General features: G+C 40.5%; 1 protein-coding gene and 1 long non-coding RNA gene across 9 annotated transcripts in view; one reads left to right on the top strand and one right to left on the bottom strand.

Moving 5' to 3' along the window:
* ROBO1 (roundabout guidance receptor 1) overlaps window positions 1-22,974 on the top strand; it is a 674,462-nt gene that overhangs the window by 372,822 nt on the left and 278,666 nt on the right. Inside the window, exon 1 of one of the 8 annotated variants that reach the window (XM_064410941.1) lies at window positions 8,347-9,407. The exons of 5 other annotated variants lie outside the window; for them this stretch is intronic. In XM_064410941.1, coding sequence (XP_064267011.1) covers window positions 9,353-9,407 — 55 coding nt within the window. In that variant the 5' untranslated portion in view covers window positions 8,347-9,352. Of the gene's footprint in view, window positions 1-8,346; window positions 9,408-15,278; window positions 15,470-22,974 lie in introns of those variants that run through there. 2 more of the 8 variants (XM_064410943.1, XM_064410942.1) reach the window with 2 other exon arrangements.
* On the bottom strand, window positions 11,343-12,101 carry LOC135295631 (uncharacterized). The gene is made up of 3 exons (XR_010357765.1): window positions 11,788-12,101; window positions 11,568-11,617; window positions 11,343-11,439 (listed from the first exon to the last, which is right to left on the bottom strand). It is a non-coding gene; the product is annotated as an uncharacterized LOC135295631 (long non-coding RNA).

Genomic DNA, 22,974 nt, shown 5'->3' with positions numbered 1-22,974 from the left:
CACAAGTAATATTGCATACCAAAATGTGTCTCAAAAACTAGGTGTGTATATTTTCTTAAAAGTTGAAAAGAAAATATAAAATTTGACAATTAAATATAAAGTTGTTCATAATGAGAACCAACTGAATATGCTTGAATAAAATCTCTCCAACTTGTATTCAGGCGAGTAGCTTATTCTACCACTTAAAAAGAGTTCTCTCTGGGTTAGTAGAAACCTTCCACGGCAATATGCAAAATTTTAATATTAAAAACTCTCCGAGTGCCAAGGAAATCTTCCCCTGGCCTAAGGTTATTACCTCCATGTGAGACTATCTACTTTGAACACACAAAAACAGACGGTTTCTCAGCTCCATCATCATGAAGCAACACTTCAAAATGTCAGTTGAAATAAAACCTGAAATAATTTAATAAATAAATAATGCAAAATGATTTGGAATAATTTTCTTCATCTTTGTGCGTAGGTGTAAATTTCAAATTATGGTTTTGACACATAATGTTTGTGTCTCACTGCTGCTCTTACTCACCAAAGAACTACAGCTACAGGGATCATATGTGGAAGGTGTAGATCCCAGATAACATCCTCTCCTATCGTGGTCTGTAGGCACTTTGCCTGAGACTTTCTTCAGTCTTAATATTTATTTAGTCTGATATTGCTATCTGAACTGCCATGCTGGTCCTGTGCCTGTACAGCAGTAAGATTTAAAAAGCAATTTTTCTGTTCTTGTTGTGTTCTTTGAAGTGGGTTTTGTGAGCCCATGAAGCTCTGACTGTGCACTCCAGCTAAACAGTAGGTTGTTTGTCCAGCAGTGCAGCTGAGGGTAAAAGCTAAATTGTGTTTACCGAGTAACAACTAGGATAGTACAAAACTTGTTCATTTATATAAAAGAAAAGGGTGAATTTTCAACTTTTTATTTGAAAGCAGATTGCTGCATTTTTAAGGTGCTCAGTGTGTAATTTACTCTCACATTTTCTCTGTTAAGAGGTGACAGAAGAGGAAAGTGGAAGTTGTATACCTGCGTGATCCTTGCCTAAGGTCGTGCTTTGTACTTGGGAAAACGCCATTACAGTGCAGCAGGGCTGATCCCCTGCCCTGCCAGCACTTCACAACCTTCCACTAACCCACGATTTTTGAAATGGCCTCGTATGCCAGGGCAGCTTTTTGAGAGGAGCAGCTGCAGGCTTGAAATGCAATGAGAGAATCTCCGGGAAGAAGAGGAGGACCCCGCTGACGGCATGTCTGCAGCGCCAGGAGCAGATCCTGGAGCGCCTGCTGCCACGGAGCCCAGTTATTACAGTAATGAGCCTGAGCTAATAAGGCCTGTTGAGACACAACCTGTGTTAGCTCAGCCTTGGCACCAGCAGAGAATATTTACTCAGCTTCTGCACTGGAGCTGGCTCGTGTCAGGCCGTCTCGGAGAGTGGGAGGAATAGTTGTGTTACTGGATGCTCCTAACTATGTAGACATTCCCTGACAGATTTGTCCTTTGGGAGGTTTTAAAGAGAACACATGCAAGACCAGTTTTCTTTTTAATGAAATATTTAGCTGGGGCCCAAGGCCTTCCCTCTAGTTTGTTTTCCCTTTTCCCCCCCCATTCTGAAGGCAGTCTGACCTTCTGTACAAAAGGAGATGTATGAGGTATGGGAGCCTGGTACTGCTGCTGGAAGGAACTGTTTCAAAATGAAATAGCCTGCTGTATGAATGGGTATACAAGGCTCATTGACAGTATTCCCTCCCTCAGCAGTAATCCTTACTTGCCCTGCAGGTTTAGTACTTTGTCAGTGTCTCCTACTCCACAATGTACATCACCTGGGCACTTCACAACAGAATTCATTAGGATATAGACCAACAGTGTTGACAAGACAAAATACATTAAAAAAGAAAATCCCCAAATAATTCTATGTCCCAAAGAGTGGAGAAATGCTTCTAAGGGCCAGAAAACATTTAATATCTAGCAGGATAAGATGCTTCTGATCAACAGAACTCTGTTCTCTGTTTTGAGGGTGAGGAATTTAACTAACCATTTTTTCCTTTTCTTCATTTCTTACCTCAAAAAGTAGAGGTAGTTTGTAGTCAAACAATTGAAATACCTTTATACATTTTCTTTTTCTAATTAAATTAAGTAATATACACTTTCACAGTTCTCTTGAAGTGTGATTCTGAGAGCTTTTAATATGGATAAGGATTGCTGGAGTCTTCATACCTTTTCACCAGGGTATTTTTCAAGGAATTTTAGATTGACTGTGTGTGTTTTCTATATGCAGAAAAGGCTAAGGATGTGCTAGCCCTCCCACACAGAGGAAGGCAGATCTACTTGTTCATTAAAACAGACATATTACGGCAGGACACCAGCAGCAAGGCCAGCAAAGCATAGTGCTAATGCAAGATTTTTGCTGCTTCTTCCAGTAGCATACTGTGTCTGCTGATGGGTAGGATGTACTTCTGACACAAAAAATAAGCATACCACCATGGGGCAAAGACTTTCTCCTCTTCCCATGCTGGTCACACAGCGCACACTGAAGAATTTCAGGGGGTGTAATTTAAATGCATGCTCTAGGCATGAAAATAGGATGTCTTTATCATCTGTAGTTCCATCCTTGCTTTCTTCCCTTCCTCCACTCAAGGGCAGAATGCAATATTAAAACTATAGTAAGCATTTTTTTAATTAAAAGAGGTTAAATATATGGGATCAGATAGGCTTTCATCATGCAATTATAAATTGTATGCTGGTTATTTTAAATTTCAACATGCAATTGCAATGGTACTGGGTGAGCTGGCTGGGTATCTGCTTTGCATTTGACTGAGTTAATTCACTGCAGGTATTCAGTTCTTAAGTGGCGTCTGCTTTAAATATGTGCAGTAATTCAATCAAAGAAATAAGATGGATAGTTTATGTAATCCTTTTCATCTCCAGATTGCTAAGGTTAACCTTAACTATTCATGAATTATAAATGCATACAGCAATCTCAAATTAATACATGCGAACCCCCCTTTTTTGATGGCCTGCTGAAAACCATGGAATAGTTCCTTCTTTAAAAATATAATTGATGAAACGTACAGGCACTTTCTTCCACTTATTATTTGTAATCTCAAACAAAAGTTTTGTGCGACTCATTTAAAATGGTTGTCTCTGGTAATATTAAACCTTTCTGATCCAGGAACATAGGTAATTTTCTCTTCAAAATTTTGGATGCATCATTCTTACAGCCCTTTTCAGTGCCAACAGATTCTGTGGCATGAATGGGAACCCAAAGGCAGATATTACAGAACAATAACGCTCTGTTGAAGCTCTCACAATTCCCGGAGTAATTAAATAAAGAAAAAAAGAAGCCTTTCTCTTTCATTTTGTTAGTTCATTCAATGCCATTTGGGTGATTTGGCTTGTGTGTGAGCTCTCTTCCAGGCAGCCAGAACAATCCACTAGGTGACACCCTCATACTCCTCGTATTGAGGCAAGGAGATAGTGAGTACTGAATGGCTCATTTGTTAAACATTTAAAGCAAATACTGAGATTTCAGGGACAGGTCTCTCTTTGTTTGGCAATATCAGAGATAACACTGGTTTTGTAATAAATACTGTGTTGTTTGTATATAAATTACATATTAAGCAGATTAGCATTTTGTCACTAAAAGAACAAAACCACAAAGCAGGAGTTCTAGGCAATATCTCCTATAATTATAATAATTTTTTAAAAGCGTTTGAGCTAGTCTGCTGAGTAGACTGAATAGCAAATATGCCTTTAGCATTTTCTACTGGGGCAACAGAAGGAATATAGCTTCAGTGATTTTTTTTTTTTTTCAGTGGGGATGTGCTATAGCATCTTTGAACAGAAATGAAAAGACCCATTCACCCCTAATACAAAGGAATATTAAAGGATAAAATTCAATGGGATTTTGCATGTTTATGCCACTGGTGATTTTTTCTTTAAGTTCTTCATGTTGATAATGATGCTTTTATAAATCCTTTGAAGAAAGCGTCTTTTATCATGGTGTTTTTATACACCTAGCATAATGAGGAATGTGCTTCCTTAGGGTCTCTATCTGTGAATTCATCATAGCAAATAAAATATTTTAAAATATTATATTTTATTGCTATTATTCCTTGCCCTGCAATGACTCGAGTACTATTTTAAATGTTGTATGTAGTGAAAGACACTGGAAGTCTGAATTCACTAGTAGTGTAATTAAGAGTAACATCAAAGAAAATAAGGATTGCATCATAAAATTAATGTAAATAAAAGCAAAATCATGGTAAGGTCGAGCAATCAAACACAAGAAAACAATGTCTTTGAACAGCATGTTTAAACAGTAACCAGACAGGTCAAGAAAGAGACAGAAATTTACTTATATGGGCATGGAAATCATAACATTTCTTGTTTGTTCATAATAATTATCCCAATTAATTATATGGCAACTGTAGGTTTTCAAGCTTTTGCTATTCATGCACTTTTTATATTCAGCTCTCCTTTACAGTGTTCCTTCTTCTAACATTTCAGTGCTTGTTTAGATCTAATGTAGAAAAAAATCCAATTTTTTTTTCCCTAATGAAAATATCACTGAAATAATGTACTGTTCTGCTATCAGGTATGTTTATTGACTGCAGCTATGAATCCTGTCATGGTTAAGGCCCATAATATACTTAGAGAAAAACACACAAAGAGAGATGTATATACAATTCCTCATATTTTTCCACTTAATTTCAGCTTACACTTAGAAGGCAGTTCACTAAATAATGCAACCCATCACTTCCAAAAAAGTCTGGAAGAAAGAGTTTTTGAAACTTGGCTGTATCTATATAATCCTTATGATGTCAATGGGAGCTTAGCTGCAGCCTGTGGAATAAAGGCACTGATTCAGCAATCCTGGCTGCCAGCCTCGGGACGATAAACGCGGTGAGCCTCGGCAGACGCGAGCGCGTGTGACCGTGTAATGCACGCACAGAGGCATTCCTGGCAGCCAGCTCTGCAGATAACCCCAAGGCTACACGGTGCTTTGGAGATCAGGAAGGGGGAGAGTCACTTGAAGTTCAAAGAGGTTTGTGGAGAGACAATGTGTTTGCCCCCACAACACATCCCAGATGTCATGTGCGTGTCTCTGCCCCTGGAGAGAAGTGCCTGGGATCTTCAGTGCTTACAGAAGTTCAAGTTCTTCTGAGTAATCTCTCAAAGCACATCATCCCTTGTATCAGAGGCAGAACTGATTTCAGTCACTTTGAGGGAAGAGTGCCATCTGCTGAATCACAACTATCAGTTCTGGAGAACCTTTTTTGTTGGAGGTTTCATGCGAGTCCTGTGCCTCAAACTCAGGCAGCATGTGTAATTTTCAAAGTAGTTCTGTTCTCCCAGAAATTACATGTTTGTGTAAGTCTTAAAATATTACAGAATAAACACAGCAAGTGCATCTGCTTTATAATACTCATCGATGTACTGTTCCCCACATCTGAAGAGGTTAAAGCCATGCTTCTTTTCCTAGAAATATTTTCTGACAGACACACATATACGTGTGCGTCTCACATGGATGTCTGTATGCCTCAGTATCAAGGACAATAAGGGTGCTTTAATAGCACACATTTTGTAAGAACATCTGCAGAATTAAAGATGATGTCAATTACTTACAAGACATTCTGATGAAATTCTGTAGGCTTACAATTTGAAGAGATTCACTCAGCCGTGCAGCTGTTATATATTATTACAATCTAAATGAATTTTAAGAAAGATAATTAGAGCAGTATACATTCACTCCTAGCAATTTTTCTGAAGTAAGAAAGCACTGACAGCTAAACATTATGTTATGAAGTATCTGAGACAGTACAAATTGAACAAGCCTTTGAAGCTCTACTGTACTTTCGCTATAGGTACCTAAAGTAGAATGACTCCCTTCTTCTCAAAGGATAAAAAATTCTTTATAGTGATTGAAACAATCTTAGAGGCTCATTAAAGATGGGGCAACCGTGGCACAAAAGCTTTAAACTGTTTTACGTAGGCTCATCTCATGATCACATGGTAAGGTCATTCAAGCTTCGGAGCTTTAATCCACTGCTGTATGGAGAATTTCTCTGCGTGTGAATTTCAAATTAGCAGCCAGCATACAGCAAGACTTTGACATGGCATAACATTTTACAGGCATTTTTTTTTTTAAATTACCTAAGCAAAAGTGTGAGTGAATCTAGAAACCTGCTATTGCACTAATGAACAGCAGACTGATTCATCTTGGGTTGAGAAAACTCTCTGGGAATTAGGAAAGTGCTTTATTTACCTTCTGAACACACTGTATGTATATCTTGTCAGTTACAATGCAAATGGACTAATTTACATTGCTAGATAATACATATGCCATAGAAATGCATTAAAATTTACATTTTATAATTAAAGACTAGAGGAAATATATCCCATAGAAATAGAGGAATACCTAAGAATGACACTTTACAAGTAAATAAACACATGTACACACATAAAGTATATGTGTGAAAGTACATTCATAGAATAAGTGAACCCATTTATTCCCTTTAGAGTGGCCTACTGGTAGATGTGTAGATTTGCTTTTTAAAGAGATGCAATCACTTAAAATATGTACAAAATTTGGTACAACGTGAGTCTGCCAATATTGATACTACAAAAGGAATAAAAAAAAATGGTCTTCAAAATGTTATTGGTGGTGATAGTGTGTGTTTCCTTCCAGAAGAGTATTTAGTCTAGGCTTAAAAAAAAAAAAAAAAGAAAAAAAAAAAAAGAAATCTGACTATATAGTAACTGGGGCAGGTTTACTAAATATAGTATAGAATTCCAGTCATGAAAAATAGATAGAAGAGGGATTACAAAATACCTGCTAGTTAGGGTCTTACTTATATTTGACCCTCTCTGAGAACAGAGGTGAAATAAATGTACTCTTGAGGCCTATTTCCAGCCCTGCATGTGAGTCCTGTTTATTTAATCAATTATAAAAGAACAACACCAAACCTAATTTATTGAAATCTCAAACTTCTCACTAGGATTCAAGGATTATCTCAGGGCTCTTCACTGTTTTTGCGGTGTGGTATTAACTCCGGAGGTGCTAATGCATTTTTCTTTCATGAAGTGCAGGATGATGCATGAGGTCACAACAGGAAGAGAAATGGTTGGCTAGGTACAGCTTAAAAAAATCTGCTCATATTCAGAAGTGTTCACTGCTACTGATTCCACAGTTATGATTGCTTTCTAAGTGTGTTTGAAGTAGGACACTAATTCTTTTTTTCTCTGTGAAAATTAATTGGTGTAAAACACTGGATTGTTTTTCTGAGTTTTGGATGCTCATCAGTTCTCATCAGTTTTAGAAGAAAATCTTGCCAATTTGGTTGCTGCTGATACAGATACACCATATACATATAACCAGGAGCTTCCTTTCCCAATGTAAACCACTTTTGCTTTACAGTGTTGAAAACCTGTCTTTATGGATCTCATCCTCATAAAAGTGGACTGAAACTGACTCAGTGCAATGCTTAGGACCTTTCTGTTGTTGGACTTTTGGTCAGTTTGCCCTGAGGGATGCAACATGGGGCAAATTCAGTGACAGTGCTTGTGGTTTGACTGATGGTGGATGCCAGCACCCAAACCTGTTTGGCTGATAGCAGTGTGGGGTCTGTAAAAATCCTCTGACAGGAAGTACATCAAGAGTCTTTCTATATAGTTTTATTATCCCACCGCAGACTCGCTTGCAATGGTGTTAATATATTCAATACGCTGCTTGGAAATGAAATTTCTTCTTCTGCCTCATTCAATCCTCATAACTTAATGAATCAAATCTAGGAATAGCTGGAACTTTCCTGTGAGGTGGTAGTGCTACTTCTTCCAAGTCCACCTTCCCTTTCTTCCCCGCAGTATTCCCTTTCTTTCCCTACCACTACACCTCATGGTGTGGCATGGCCATGCAGAGCTGCTCCTGTAGTGTTTGCCCGTGCACTCAACAGCAGGAGCGACGATTTGAGGATGCTCCTCTTAGTGATTTGGTCCACGCCTGGAGCACGGCCAGGCCACAGGCGTTGGGAACCACCCGGCGAAGCGCATCCTCGGGAATGCCGGTGGAGACCCGCGCGGGGTTTTGTGTGTTTGCTTGTTTTCGGCGAGGAGGGGAATCTAAACTTTTTCTGCGCCCATCCCCTCCTCCTGCTCCCGGCTGTGCCCGCCCGGGGCACGGTGGGCTCCGGGAGCCGCCCCGCGCGTTACCTTGGCGGGGGAAGGGGCGGGAGGCGGCGCCGGCTCCGCGCGGGGCGGGGCGGGGCGGGGCGCGCCGGGCCGGGCCGGGCAGCGCCGCTCGGGGCGTGCGGGGGCCGCGTAGGTGCGGCTCCTTTAAGGTGTCCCGAGGCGGCACCAGACCTGCCGCGGCGGCGGCGGCCGGGAGGGGGAAGGGGAAACCCGCGGCGGAGGCGAGCGGCTCGACGTGACAGCAGAAAGTTCAGGCGCGGCGGGCTCGGCCCCGCCTGACTCGTGCACCCCTGCCCCGGCGGCGGGGCAAGGCGAGGAGCCGCTCCTCCTCCTGCTGCCTCTCCTCCTCCCGCAGCCGCCGCACCGAGGGCGGGCGGTTGGGGTGGGTGGCTCGGGGGCGTTGGCCCGGGGAAGTTTTGCTCGCCCTCTCTCTCTCTCTGCCTTTTCTTTCTTCTTTCCTTCCATCGCCCCTCTTGTGCCCTCCTCCGGGGCGGGGGAGAGTGTGGGATTCCCGCGTGCAGGGGCGGGGGCGGCGGCGATGCTGGGCTGGGCTCGGGGCAGCCGCCGGGGCTCCCCTGCCCGCCGCCCCGCCTGACCGCGGCCGGGCTCCGCCGCGGCCCCCGACGCGCCCTCCTCCTTCCCCCGCCATGGGAGCGGGCGCTGCCGCCGCTCCGCCGCCGCGCTCTGCCCGCCGCTCGCCGGGCGCGCAGTGACTCGGCGGGGACACTTCGCGGAGCTCCCTGCCCGCCCCTCTCCTTCACGGAGGGCGGCGGTGGTCGGTCCGTGCCCGTCCCGCCTGCGCTCCGTTACCGGCTCGTCCCGGGCGCCCAGAGCGGGGTCTGGGGCCGGGGCAGCAACTTGTGCTCGGGAGGCGGCGGACCTCCGCTGCGGGAACTCGAGGATCTTTTGTTTTCTCCTATCGCTTTGGATAGTCCTGGGAAGTGTCAAGGCGCTGCTGAGGAAAGCCTGGGCCGGGAGAGGGGAGGCCGGCCGGAGTTGGCGAGCGGCTGGAGCCCCGCGGACCTGACAGCGCCGTGCCCGCAGGGAGCTCGCCCCGGAGTCCGGCGGGATTAGGGAACCTCGATTGCGTTAAGCTTCTGTGGAATTACAACTGGGGGCTCTTCGTTTCTACCCCCGCTCTTCTGGCATGAGACTGCTTGCAGGCGCCACCCGAGGACAATGATCGCGGAGTTTGCTCACTTTTACCTCTTTGGATTCATATGTGTCACCTCAGGTAACCACCTCTCGCAGGCGGGTCAGATACGCGGCCGCGGCAGCGCTCCCGCAGCCGCTCTCCTCCTTCCTCCCCCTCGCTCCCCCACTTTGGCCCCTCCGCGCCTCCCGGCCCCCTCCTTTGCTCGGAAACCAAGCTCGGCTTCCACCCGGCGGGCGCCCGGCCCGCGTTTGCCCCGGGAGCTGCCGCCGGCCGTGGGGGCTGCCCGGGGCCGGGCGCGGTGAGGTGCGCGGCGCCGGGTCCTGCCCTGGTCCCAGGGCTCCCACCGCCGGCGGCTGCCCAGGGTCGATTGGTATAACCACGGCTGGTGTTCAGCTCTGGCGGCTGCTGGGACCCCGAGGTCCCGCGGGAGGCGGCTGTGCTGCCGCTCGGTGCCCGGGGTACCGCGCACCCTCGGTCCCTGGCGCATCCCCCGCTCCCAGCCCCGGGCCGGGTTAACCCCGCGCAGCCGCCGCCGGGGGGACCGCGGCGGTGAGGGAGGGTAGGGAAGGCTTGTGGGGATGGGCTTTGCTTCACCTTGGCGAATAAAGTTTACGCACGTGTGTGAAGTGGAGCGCCGGCGTGCTAAGGGGGGAGTGGGGGAGATGGCCGGGGAGATAGGGGGGATTAATGCTCATTAGGCACAGTTTGCGCGGGGCTTATGCGTGTTGGGGCATCTTACCGTGCCCGATAGGTTACAGATCTAAGAGGGACTAGGAGGGCATTGCGGAGGGCGGGTTTGGCTCGGAGCGCGCATGTGGCCGCGCTGGGCCTGGGGGCTTGGGGGCTTTTCGGGTTTGCCTCTGCACAAGGGACCCGTCTCCCTCAGCAGGACGGGTTTGCCTCCCCGCAGTATTGCATCTCGTTCTTGGGAACGCCTTTTGTCACACGCTAAGTGAACGCTGTAAATGCTTGTGCCATAGTGAAGGTTGGTTTGGGCGCTAACTTTTCTAGCTTAACCGATTCTCATGAGTTTATAGAGGACCCCTTTGAGTCATTAAAGTTATGGTAGCATGAGACATCTGGTCTGTGAATGAATGAATGAAGTTTTTGAAAGGCTTCAGTTCACTGCCTGAAGCTTTAAGTCTTAATTATGTCACTAAATGTAGTAACTTATGTCTGTTTCTAGATTATATCATAAATTTAACTACTGTATTTTTGCTCTTAGGTATTGCTTTGCTCCTTGTGGCTTTGGATATGGCAAACTTTGCATCCCTGAGTAGCTCTTGCCCTGTTCACTTTTGACCATGTCAGTCATGCCATCTTTAATTTGATTTTTCTCTGTATTGCCTCCTTCAGCAAGAAACAAATGGAATGGGGAAGAGCCTTCACACCTATTTGCTCTTTCTGAATCTTTCATGGCAATTTTCCCCGCTATGAAGAAAAGTTGACTTCATAGATGGTGTACTCTGTAACTTGATCATGTATTGGGATGTTTTAAACTCCCAACTTTAGAAACAGTTTTGTTTGATTTATCTTTTAATCTTCTCATCTATTAATCATATAAATGCTCAATAAAGCTCCTTGCAATGTTTTTTTTTTTCCTTTTTCTTCCCCCCCCCCAGGATGGGGATGCTCTCTGTCTAATAATGTTGATTCCACTGGAGTTGGAGAGGGGAAAAAAAAGGGAAAATTGCCATGATTTTTTATGAAGTCTTTTAATTTTGTCATGTAAACAAACTCAGTAACAAAGATAAGAGACAAGCACCAGATAATAACGCTGTTTCAGCTCCTTCACCAGGAGGAATTTCTTTTCCCCCTCAACTAGAGTGTGGTCAAATACTTAGTCTTGTGTCTGGAACAATGGAGATGCCAGAAACCTTTGGCAGGATGAAGTTTGAGGGCAGATGGCTGCAGTGCAGAAGGAAGGACAGGAGTCATCTACAGCAGTCTCCACACTGAAATCCTTTGAGTTCTGCTGACAGCTGATCTTGCAAGTTGATTGATCCTTTCCTCCCTCTTCCACTGAAGGTTCTCACTTCCCTCACTTACACCCACTACTGAATCAATGGTTTGTGTGGCCACACTCTAAATGGGATGTTAGTAACTTCTGCTGAGAGGTGGGGAATAATTGGGGGATGGGAAAGAGAAAAAAAAATAATAATAAAAAAGTAAGTGGGTTAATGTTTGTTAAAACAGTAATTGGTAAACCACTTAAAATTTAAAACCCCTAATTTTTACCTTGGTGTTGTCTCTGTGGGATCCTGTGAAGTACCTTCTTTCATGTAAGCCTGTGGTTAATAAATGGTGAATACATTTAAATTTGAATAGTGTTGAAAATTGGAATATAGCAGCTTTCCTCCCTTATTCTCCCAGTGTAATTTCAATGCTTCTTTGCATACAGAATACGAATTGCTTTAAGGGATACTTCTCTGGTATCCTTGTTTTCTTGAGTAGTTACCTGCTTTCTGCCCTTTTTCCTTCATTCTGAGGCAGATTTTGCTTCAGATTCCATGGATTTTTCATCTCTCCGCTCCCCAGGAACCAGCAGCATTAAATGAGCATGTTTGGAAAAGAAAAGCTTTCACTTATCTGAAGGGCAACATGCAGAACATTTTTGCTGGGAACGAGTGTCAAGGTTCTGCTTTTCCACATGGGTGTTCACTGCTCTAGCAAGTTTCAAGGCTAAATATGTTACTGTGTGATTTTTCTGTTTCCCTCCGTGGAAATCTTTATATTTTGACGAGTTATTTCATTGCATTGCTGATTCCCATCTGCTCCACACCCACCCTTTCCCCCTTTCCTGTCCATGTTATCCCTTACTAATTACTGCACTTGAAATGGGATTGGTGCCTTTGCTCCAGAGGTTTTTCCATGCTGTGTGGAACAGGCAGCACTGACACAGTGAGGCAGGCGTGTTTTTCAGTGATAGTTCTAGCCAGTGGAGGGCAAAATTGTCTCTTGTATTCATTCCTTCATGGGAGAGTTACCTTCTGATGGTTAATAGTTTAAGGGTGCCCATGGAGAGTCCCCAAAGTCCTTTCCAGCTGGCTAAGCTACCTGTTGGAGTAAATAAATCAGATACTTCCTTGATACATTTTGTTTGTTTGTCTCAGAAGCTCTTAACAGCTCCATCATGAAGTGCTAGAGCATTTCTGGAAATGGTTCTACTAATTTTATGTATTCTCTGTCTAATAGTAATAAATCAGGAGAGATTTAATAAAAAAATACACAGTAATTCAAAGGATTATGAAAGTATTAAGTGCCTAATCTGTAAAAGCAAATAAGTCACCCAAGAAAACTTTAAAAATGTGCATTTTTCACCTATCCCCAATGCATTGTGTGCTGCTCTAAGTAATTTTACTGGAATAATATTTAAGAAAGATTGAGCCAGCAGCTTAGACCTGAAGAAGCTGCCCCACTTGTATTGTGTTTGAAGACTTCAAGCTAGCAAAGGAATAACCACATGATGTAAAATTGATAATTCCTTGCTTGTGATGAAATATTCTCAGAGTGTCCCGGTATTTGATACAAAGCCACTTCTCCTTATGAGTACTTATAGTATCTGTGGAGAGCAGTAGTCTTATTTTTTTTTCAGTTTGCATAAGTGTGATTTTTGTTACCTTTCAGCTGGAAAGAGTCACTTCTTTTTTTTCCTATTGCCTGTCAATTATTTAATTTAAACCAGAAGAACACTTGAGCTGATTTTTGCTCACTGCAGTCAGTGTTGGTTGTCAGATGTTTTTTTGTTCAAGTTACAGAATAACTTCATTAGTAGGGATCATCTGTAAAGTTTAGGATACTGAATTTTACGGGAATCATGTGTACTGTCCATAAGATTTTATTGGAAAACATGAATTTATGTGAAGAATACTTCCGAGGGTACATGATAAAGGTTTTGATTGCATTTACAAAAATAGAAGGGCCATTAAAAATATTATCAGAAACTAGTGACACTTAGGTATCAGTGTTACCATGTTAATACTATACATCAAATACTTTTGCCAAACAATGCTTGAACATAAAATGCTTTGGAAATGATGGTCAAAGACCAATTTGGTTTTCATTGGAAGGTGGAAAGAGAAAATATTTAGAAATTCAAGAGAGAAAAATCTATATTTCTACTTAAAGTATCTGGGAACCTGTTCCCTCACTTTCAAATCATGTTGGTTTTGGTTGGCACATACTTTTCCTAAATAACTGGAAGAGTTTTATTTCACAATCCTAAGCAACTGTAATATTATGTCTCATTATGGGATAGCTTTCCCTAATGAATATAATAATAATTTTCTGGGTCTAGCAGGTCTGGTCACTTGCTGCAGTTCTCAGTGTGGCATTTCTGTTGCTGTTAAAGGCACTGTGTGGATAACGGTCACTTGGCTTGGTGTCCTGGTAGCTGCCTTGGATTCTTCTTCAAAAATTTGCCTTTCATAGTGAAGATTCTCATTGTCAATGTTTAAGTTGTCGTTGTGAATTTGTTGTGGGTTTTGTGTATTTGAATAGTTTGGAATGAGTCATTTGGTTGTTGATAGTTGTTAATGTTTTGAGGTTATTTTGTGACCTTGCTCTTTCCAAGCAAACAAAACGGCACTTAAGAATTTCATATGCTGAGATCCTGACACATTTTATTGGTGTGCTCTGTTATATAATCTCATTTGCTGGTGATAACCTTTCTTAGCTTTTCACCTGAGTGCCTCTTTATAAAATTGTAAGGTAAATAGTGAGGTAACTGAAGTAGCAACCAAGGTGTATTTTAAGTCCAATAAATTGTGTAAACAGAAGAACTAAGAGTATGTTTCTGTTAGTGGTGAGCAGCTTGACCAAAAGACGGGAGTAGAGCAACAAAAAAAAATATTCTTAAGTATCTTGAAAGCTAGAGATTCTTTTAAGGGGAGATAATTTGCTAGTTTATATCTTCTTTAGGAGAAAGATGTGCATGTATTCTATAAACATACATGTATATTTCAGTCATACAGTGCTGTCTCTTGGCTTACTGTGTCAGCCTTAGCATCAGCACTAAACTGCTGTGGGTAGAGGGACATTTTATGTGGAGAAAGAAAATATTTTATGAGCACAAATAATTTGTATTGCTGACGTAGATGCAGCCAGCTGTGTTGGACTCTCACAGCTGAGACTTGGTACTAATGAAAATCTCAACAGGGAAAAAAGTGAAACACCTGGGAAGCTAATAATGACTTCAGTTTTCAGTCAGGTGTGCACAGTTGTGTTATTGTGTTGTTGGTCTTGAGTTCTGATTTTTAAAGAGCTAAATCTTTTGGTGTCCTGATTATTAATGTAAGCCAGTACTGTGAATTACCTTAACTGAAGGTGATGATACAGATTTATTGTAATAAGAATTTCAATATATTAATTTAATTCTGGGATGTCAGGATTTCTTTGTTGGTTCACTGGTTTTTTAGGGGAAAAAAATGGTGTATTTACCGAGATTTATCCACAAAAATGATAAAATATGGTTCTGGAACATCATGAGTGCAGGCCTTTTGGACCAGGAACGTATATAATATACTTGGTGTTAAAACAACAGCACAGAGGGAGAGATGTTTGTTTATGTGGGATTGTCCATTTCAGGTGTAAGTAGTAGGGGAAATGTCCCACACCAAAATAAAACAATGAACAAGGACTTAGGGAAAATATGTTCTATTTCTTTTCCTGTGTTTTGAAAACAAGGTGAGGATACTTTTTTGTTTGGAGAGAATGTGAAGGAGTATATGGACAACCATATATGGAGTAAATGGAGTAAAATACTGTCAAATACTGAGAACTATTCTCAGACTCGTTGGCGTTTTCCATGTCTCTCTTGTTCTGAAGCTTAGAAAAATTTATAAGACTCATGTGTGTCTGTGTATGACTGATTAAAACAGAATTGATAAATTGACAGTAATGAGATTTGTGGGTGGCGCCAGGCCAGTCTTTTTAATTAGAGCCTGCTTGCCATCTGAGCAGCTGCCGCCAAGGGGAAGGTGCAGAGTGCTCTGCTCACACCCGTGAGCAGCCAAGTCATTTCAGCTTTGCTGAGGACAGAATGGTTTATGGGATGATTTAACCTTAAGGTGGCCTTACCAAAAGGAGGCAAGTCATGCTGAGGAGGGGAATGGAAAACCTTTTGCCTTGTATTTTAGTCGGTATGTTGTGTTTTCTGGAAGCAGAAACTTGGAAAATTAGAAGGGAGGATCTACTGTTAATAGGCAGAAAATGTAGTTGTGGATTTAAATAAAAGATACATTTGTTTTATGAGTTTATAAAGCAATTGTGTCTTAGTGGAAGCTGCATTTCAGGTCCTCAAGTTTACTCATAGTTTCTTTTGGCACCATTACCTAAAGACCTACACAGAACTTGAGTACTTTTCCATCTAGGTTTTGGTGAACAGATGTGCTGTTGGAGGAGTGGGGGTCCTCATGGTGCAACTTGGCCTTCAGATGTAAATGTTCAGTACATGGATTTTGGTAAAAGCAGTAGCATAATGTCATCTCCTACCTCATTTTTAACACATTTTTAGTTTATCTTAAGGGATTTTTAGATGCATATAAACTATATGGCTGGTGCATAAAACCTTTTTTTGACAAAGGCATCTTAGGTATTTATCTTCTCATTCAGAAGGCTGACATGTATAAACTGCTTGTATTAGCATCTGTACTTTCATAATAGTAAATGTGTTGCTGAAGATTTCTTCCTTAGCATTCAAAGAAATTCCATAAAAAAATACTGGCTTTCATATCTAAACAACAGGAGAGAACCTCTAGGGGTTTGCTTACTGGTGGTAGAGGTAAATTCCACAAGGTACTCCTATTTAAGTCTTTTTTTCTGCCACGAGACTTTACTCCTCTGGAGAGGCATAGGGCTTTTTGTACTATGTAAATTGTTTATATTTATTTACTTGTAAGTAAATAACTGGAAATTAAATAATTAGAGCACTTAATTTTAGTACAACTTACTAAAATTCAGCTTAGACCAAAATGGGTAGTTGAATATATTATTATTATTATTATTATTGAAGTGGTATGAATATTCTTAATCAGAAAACAAGCATATTTTCTGGACTGCTGCTGTCTTGAAATACATACTGTTTCTTTGAAGAAATGAATAGTCAGATATGCAAAATTATTCAAGCTGCCCTTTTCTGTTGGGAAGTATTTGCTCAATATCGTATTACATTACCTTAAGTCTAATACTAATATTGTGAATGATTAAAATAATATGAACACCCCTGACTGTAGATTAAAGATCTGTAAATCTGACAAGCCTGTGCTGAGCTCTGGATTTAAAATCTTAAACTTGATATTTTATTTTCTTCATCTTGTATAGTGAATTAGCAGTGGAATAAGCTCAGTTTTGGGACAGCCTATGTCTTCAGACATGCAGTGCAGGGTGGGGCAAGCATTAGGGTTTAACCTGTGCAGGCTGGAGTCTTCCATGACAGCTGTCTGAGAGAACTGTATAGTCTGTGTGCTCTTGATGTTGTTCAATTCTGTACTCTTTGTCTTCTGTTCCCTTGACTGTCTTGAACATAAATCAGAATTGTGATTTCTTTAGAACTGTTAAACTGTTTCATGCTAGCATTGCATTAAAACTTGCTTGGCTGGCATTTTTGTGCCTTCTGAAATTTGCATGTCCTCAGGCAATGTATTTATTTTAGATTGTTGGTTAGTTATATTGCCTCTTATCTAATTGCTTAAATGCCTTTATATTGAAGATTAGATGCATAGATTCATGGCTATAAAGTACAGAAGTATTTCAAGTGTAGAAGACTTAGTTTTGCTATTTGCTTCTACAGTAGCATAATAGACATTAACAGTTTTTATCTTAGAAATTAGGTTTTAATACATGGCCAAGGATTTAGTGTAGACCTAAAGATGTGCCTTGGCTCCTTTCTGGAAAAAGGTGGAGGGAGAAGGAAATGGTGATTGATGACCAGATGGACATGCTTGTAAGAGTGGCTGGATTTTTTAGTAGACACTAGACCTCAGATTTTTGGAATCTGGGGCTTTGTGATATGTTGAAGTTGGGAACCTACAATCTAAATTTGGAGCCACTTAAAATTAGTAGTGCCTGTTGAAAATCTTGATTCTAGTGTTTAAATTAAATTGCCTTAAGTGTTTGACTTTATCTTCAGCTGCAAATGTTTGTGGATCATTGTGGGTTCTTAGCCAGTCTGAAAATTGAGATTGTGGTGAACATTGACTTAAGAGCCAATTAACTGAAAAAAAGCTGTATAACTTTAAATTTGCATAGGCCTCACTAGCTATGTGAAGGGTGAGAAGCCAGTCAAAAATGTATTTGAGTATGTATTCTTCTAGGAACTTCTCAGCTTGCCACTTTTGTAGTGCACTTTACTAACACTGGTCAAAAGCAGGCTTTAAGCCAGGCATCTCCTGTTGGCCAAACAGGCCCAAGCATGTAAGCCCAAGGTGAGGATAGCAGCCCCTAAATCCACAGCTGGGTCTGTATTTTTGTTGAAAGTGTAATACAAGGTCCTAAAATACCATTTTTGGATCAAGAGCTCAGCAGTGTCACCAGGCTTTTTCTTTTATCAAAACCTCTTGGCACCTGGTATGAAGCTTGGCACCTGGTGTAGCTTTGTGCTAGGAGATCTCTCAGATGCCAGGTAGGTTCAGAACTGGGATTTGCAAATTCTGAATGCTTCTCCCCTCACCTCCCACTCACAAAACAATTCTGTCAGTGCAGCTTTCTGGTTTTGGAGTATGTCTAAGGCCCTAGGTACTGCAGCTGACAGATACTTCATAATTAAAGTGTTTAATGGTAGGAGGTGATAAAGGGAGAAAAAAAAAAAGTAGTGTGAAGAAACAAGGTAAATAAGGATAGTAACAAGCTCTTTTACTTTTTTCTTCTCAAAGCAGGAGTTGGCACAGGAGAGGTTGGAGTTTGGGACTATGGTGCTGTAGCAGCAGAATGCAGGAGAGATGAATAAACCTGTTTATAATGAACAGATTGAGCACAAAGGTCTGATGTATCTGTGGAATGAAACTTGCACTGTGCTAGTCGTAAAAAATGATTGGCAGGAGGCCCCATGCGTGGAGTAAAATGCTGTCTTCGCCACTGTGGAAAATTATGGTTTCAACTGTGAAAGGAGGTGAAGCTTGGAAGGAATTAGCATATCTCTAGCACCGAGTGGCATCTGGAACTGAATGGCTGGGTTAAATCATTCAGTGGTGATTAATGAGGCTCATTGCTCAGGTTATACAGCCTTTAAAAATTAAAAGGAGAAATTTAAAAGTAGATGCAAAGCGGAAAGAAGGAACCATTGCTTTATTTACCTGTTTAATACAGAGGGCAGAATGAAGTCTTCTCTACCTTTTGATACAAGGTGAGATCTGTTAAGTGCTGTTGTTAAGCTTAGAAACTAAGAGATGAACTTCTGAGTAATTGTTTTGAGGAGCATTTTGTGACTTTTCAAACATGTATGTAGCAATGCAGACCTTGAGATGGGAAGGAGTGTGCAGGATGGGATTTTGCTGCTAGTGAGTACTTTGCTTTTTAGAAAACTTTGGAAAATAGTGATTTCTGTTTTCTCTCCCACTCATGAATGTTAATCTGTGTTACCTGTAGGGAAAGCAAATATTGAAACACACAAAGTGAAACAAGCTTAGAGACCTAGCAATTTAACTTTCCTTGAGCGTTTTTCTGGCAGTTGCTGAGCTGAATGGTGATGTAGCTTGGTGTCATATCAGGAATAAATGTTCAGAATGTTCAAAGGCTCCTACTCTGTAGGAGGATTACAGTACTGATATGAACACACTTCTGTTTACTTTCAAGTTTTTAGTGGAGCAAGTTCAGAAACCAGTGAAGTGTATGTTCGAGTGTTAGATTTTTTTTTCTTCAGAATTGTGAAAAAAAATCCCAAACCCAAATAGAGGCATCATTAATGGAGCTATTGCTTAAAATGATTGACCTTTCCACAGCAGGTTCATATAGGTAGAAAATAAAAGGGAGCTACACTAAGGTGGTATCCCTCTGGAGCTAAAATAGGATTCCACTTTAATTTCTACCCGCTGGGGGATGAAGTTCCCTAAAATGCACTGCTGAAAAACCTCTGCTCACAACAGTTTTGGATTTTGCCTTGCTGGTTTTTTCACTTCTTTACTGGCTATCTGGCTTTTATTTGGGGAGGGGGATGATGGTGTATTTAGCAGAAAATAAGGAAGAAACAATATTTTTTTAAGAAAAGGTTTGCATCATTCTCATTCATACTCTAATGTGGTTCCCATGACCATAATGTGGAAGGAGATTTTGTAATCCTCATTCACCCTCCAGTACTTCATACTAGATGGGGATTTTTTTTTTTGTTTTCCCCCTGCATTTGCTGGAACAGCCAAGGTAGGGCAGTTGACCTGGTGCTTTAATGTTTTGACCAGGAGGAGTGAATGTTATTTTCACAGGCAACTTTTGTGGTGGGTTTGTTTGGGGTTTTTGTTTGTTTGTTTGGGTTTTTGTTTGTTTTCTGGTGTTTTCTTAGGGTTTGTTTGTGTTTTTCTAATTCTCTTACTATAAGGTTTATTGATAGAGTATGAGTGGCTTTTTATTTTTGAATAATAACTAGGATTTTTTTGTGCAGCAAAATGACTGTTCAGATGTCTATGAAGTCAATTATTATTCCAAAAAGATTGACATAAAGTCTGCATTGAGATTGTGTCTTCAGAATTGATAGTTCTGTCTTTGACAGAAATTTACATTTTATTTTACATCAGTTCCCAGAAAGACAATTAAAAGTTTGTTTTTCTGTTACCTTATTAAAGGAGGAAAGGCAGCAACCTCTCAGCTAGACATGCACAGTGACCTACAGTCTAGTAATAATTAGAATTAAACAGAGTTAGTAATTTCACTTGGTCATTTCGTCACAATTCCTGTAGGCATGCAGGTGATCATTTTGAATCTCATAAAATGAAATTTTATTTTACTCACCTTACTAAGGTCAAGTAAAAAGCCACATCAAGTTAATGAGTCCCTTTCTTTGCAATGAACTGAACGTGGCATTTGTTTTTGTTCTGGCAGTCATGAAATCACAGGGTGTTGGCGACAATTCCATTATTGGCTCTGTGCAGGGTTGCTGAGGGCTTTTACTCCACCCAGTGCATTATGTGTGCAGACTTTATCGTACTCGTTAAAACTTGTTTCAAATTGAGGATTCCTTTTTTTTTCTAAAGCAGTAATAAAGGAAAATAAAAATAGCTCCCTCTCCTTTATTAGCATAAATGAAAAAGTAGCAGCAACTCGTTCCTTTTGTGACCTGAGGAAATGAAACAAAATTCGGATGAGTTCTCAGCCTCTTAAAGTCAAAGGAGATTTAACTGTTGCTGTCAGTTTTTGTCTTTGCAGAAACTCAAGTTGTGTGTCACTTGCTCTATGTGATATTACATAGAAACCTTAATAGTGGAAAAAAGGAGATGATTACTAATTGTTTGTGCTTAGCTTAAAAAATGAAAAGCATTTAACAGCTTATAAAATTGTGTGATTTAGGTTCCCTTTTTTCACTGATTAAGATTGAATTTCTTGTGTATTGTTGGTGCTGTTGGTGGTTTTTATGTGGTAGCCAATCTTTCCCCTGCTCTCAGAACAGCCAAACTGGTTTTGTTTTAGCTTCTTATTTTTGTCTGCTTTGATTTTTTTTTAATTTTTTTATTTTTATTTTTGTGTCTGATAGCTTTTTCTAAACATCTCTGCTTTGGAATTTTCCTGTGCTGTACAATATACTTTTTTGTTTGTTTTTGGTTGCATTTAGGGAAGTATAATACAAAAAATACTAGTTTGTTTTCTGTAGCTCTGATTTTTTTAGATAGCAAAAATACTCCGCTGTCAGTTTTGAAAACTAATACAATCTGATTCCTTCTAGACAGTATTTGAAGGGAGCCGTAATATAGTCTAGATTTAAAATGACAGTAAGCTCATCAGGTTTTAGAATATTTTATTTTCAAATCGCTACTAAATTTCTTTTTTTTTTTCCAATTTCCCTATGAAGTTTTAAATTACACAAAAAATAAAACCAGACTTTCCCTGTGACTTGTCCTTTTTTCTAGAAGTGCCAGGTGTCTGATCAATGGCATGTGCTGGGGAGCAAGAATTTCATCTGAGGAGACTTGAAATGCTCTTATTTACAACTTCCATGAGCTGGAAGTTGTATGTTTCTTTTTGTATTGCTTTTCAACTGGTCACTGCTGGGTAGAGTTTTGTTATTTCACTCCTGATTTAAGACACAGATATGTACATAGCTTTCTTCAGGCTTTTAAGGGCTCAAGTTTAAATGGTAGATCATTATTCTGCGCATCAAAAGTGAAGGGTGATTAACTCTGTCTGGGTACATGCAGTGTAATTTTAGAGGCTACAAATGTTGTTACAAATCAGGTTAAGGTTTAAAGGTGAAAGTTTGGCTGAATGAGTTTTACAGCTTTAATTTAATGTATGCAAACAAAGAAACTCTTGTTTTCTACCCATTTGTGTCTAATGAGCAAGTAGCTTGTGGTACAGAAAAGAAAATGGGATTATTGTGCAGTTTGCCATAAAGTTGAAAGTATGTACTTTTGACTTAAATTTAGAAGTTCCATTAAATAGACTGAATCTAATAACTTTTTTTAGGCTCTTCATCATCTAAATGTAAAGTGAAAGGAAAATGGCTTTAAAGTAAGTGATAATGATAAACTAAATGATAATGGCTTTAAACTATTATAGCTTAACTTTTATCATGAATGTATTTTTGTAGATTTCCTCAAAATGTCATTAAATAATTAGAAGAACCTGTTGAAGTATCACATAAAATGCTTGTACTGTGTTTAAACTTTACTTCTAGTTTTAAAATAGTATTGGTAACTTGGATTTTCACTCATTTCTCTGACTTAGCTGTATTTCTGAAACAGTAAGTTCAGCATGTGGGAAAAGAATGATAATTTTTTAAATGACAGGGAAGTTGTATACAAAGACAGGATTTTTTTTTAAAGGTATCAGCCTGATTTATGATGTTAAAATTATAAATAATGACACAGGTAGGGTCTGTCTGTGTTCTCTGTCCTTGTATCTCCCTCCCTCACCCTTAAAGATTCCTTAAATAGCCTAGCTCTTTAGAACTTCTGTGATGGATTCTATGTACATTGGCTAAAAGTTAAATAGCATGGATTTTTATAGGACTACATAGTAGCACAAGAAGCTGTTCAGCTGTATCTGTAGTGATCTAATCTGATAGCCATTCTGTGTGCAAAAGCTAGGGTGTATAAATGTAATGAAACAAAAGGGAAGTGATTAGTGGGAATAAAAATAAACATCTTTTAGTCTCGGTAAATGATACCTTTAAAGCACAGCAGCCTTGTCGAATATAATTAAAGTTGTAAGAACTGCGGTAAGGTGAGTGGGCTCTATTCTCTGAGGTCATGGTGGAAATACAGAGGTCAGGGTATTGCACTTAGTCTTATGTAAACAATGTCATGCCTTGGTAAGTATAAGAATTGATTTAACTAGGTTAAGGTAATTTTAAAAAAATCCCAAACAAAGTAACAAAACCCCTGAAACAATAAAAAAGCACCAGAAAAAACAAACAACCTAGGAGAAAACAAATTCAGCACAAAGGTATATTTATATGATATCAAGATTTGAGTGCAGCTTCTATATCTTCTTCTAACCAGTTGAT

Source organism: Passer domesticus, chromosome 2 (genome assembly GCF_036417665.1).
Source record: "Passer domesticus isolate bPasDom1 chromosome 2, bPasDom1.hap1, whole genome shotgun sequence".
Classification (NCBI taxonomy): domain Eukaryota; kingdom Metazoa; phylum Chordata; class Aves; order Passeriformes; family Passeridae; genus Passer; species Passer domesticus.
This window is presented reverse-complemented; position numbering and strand designations above follow the sequence as displayed.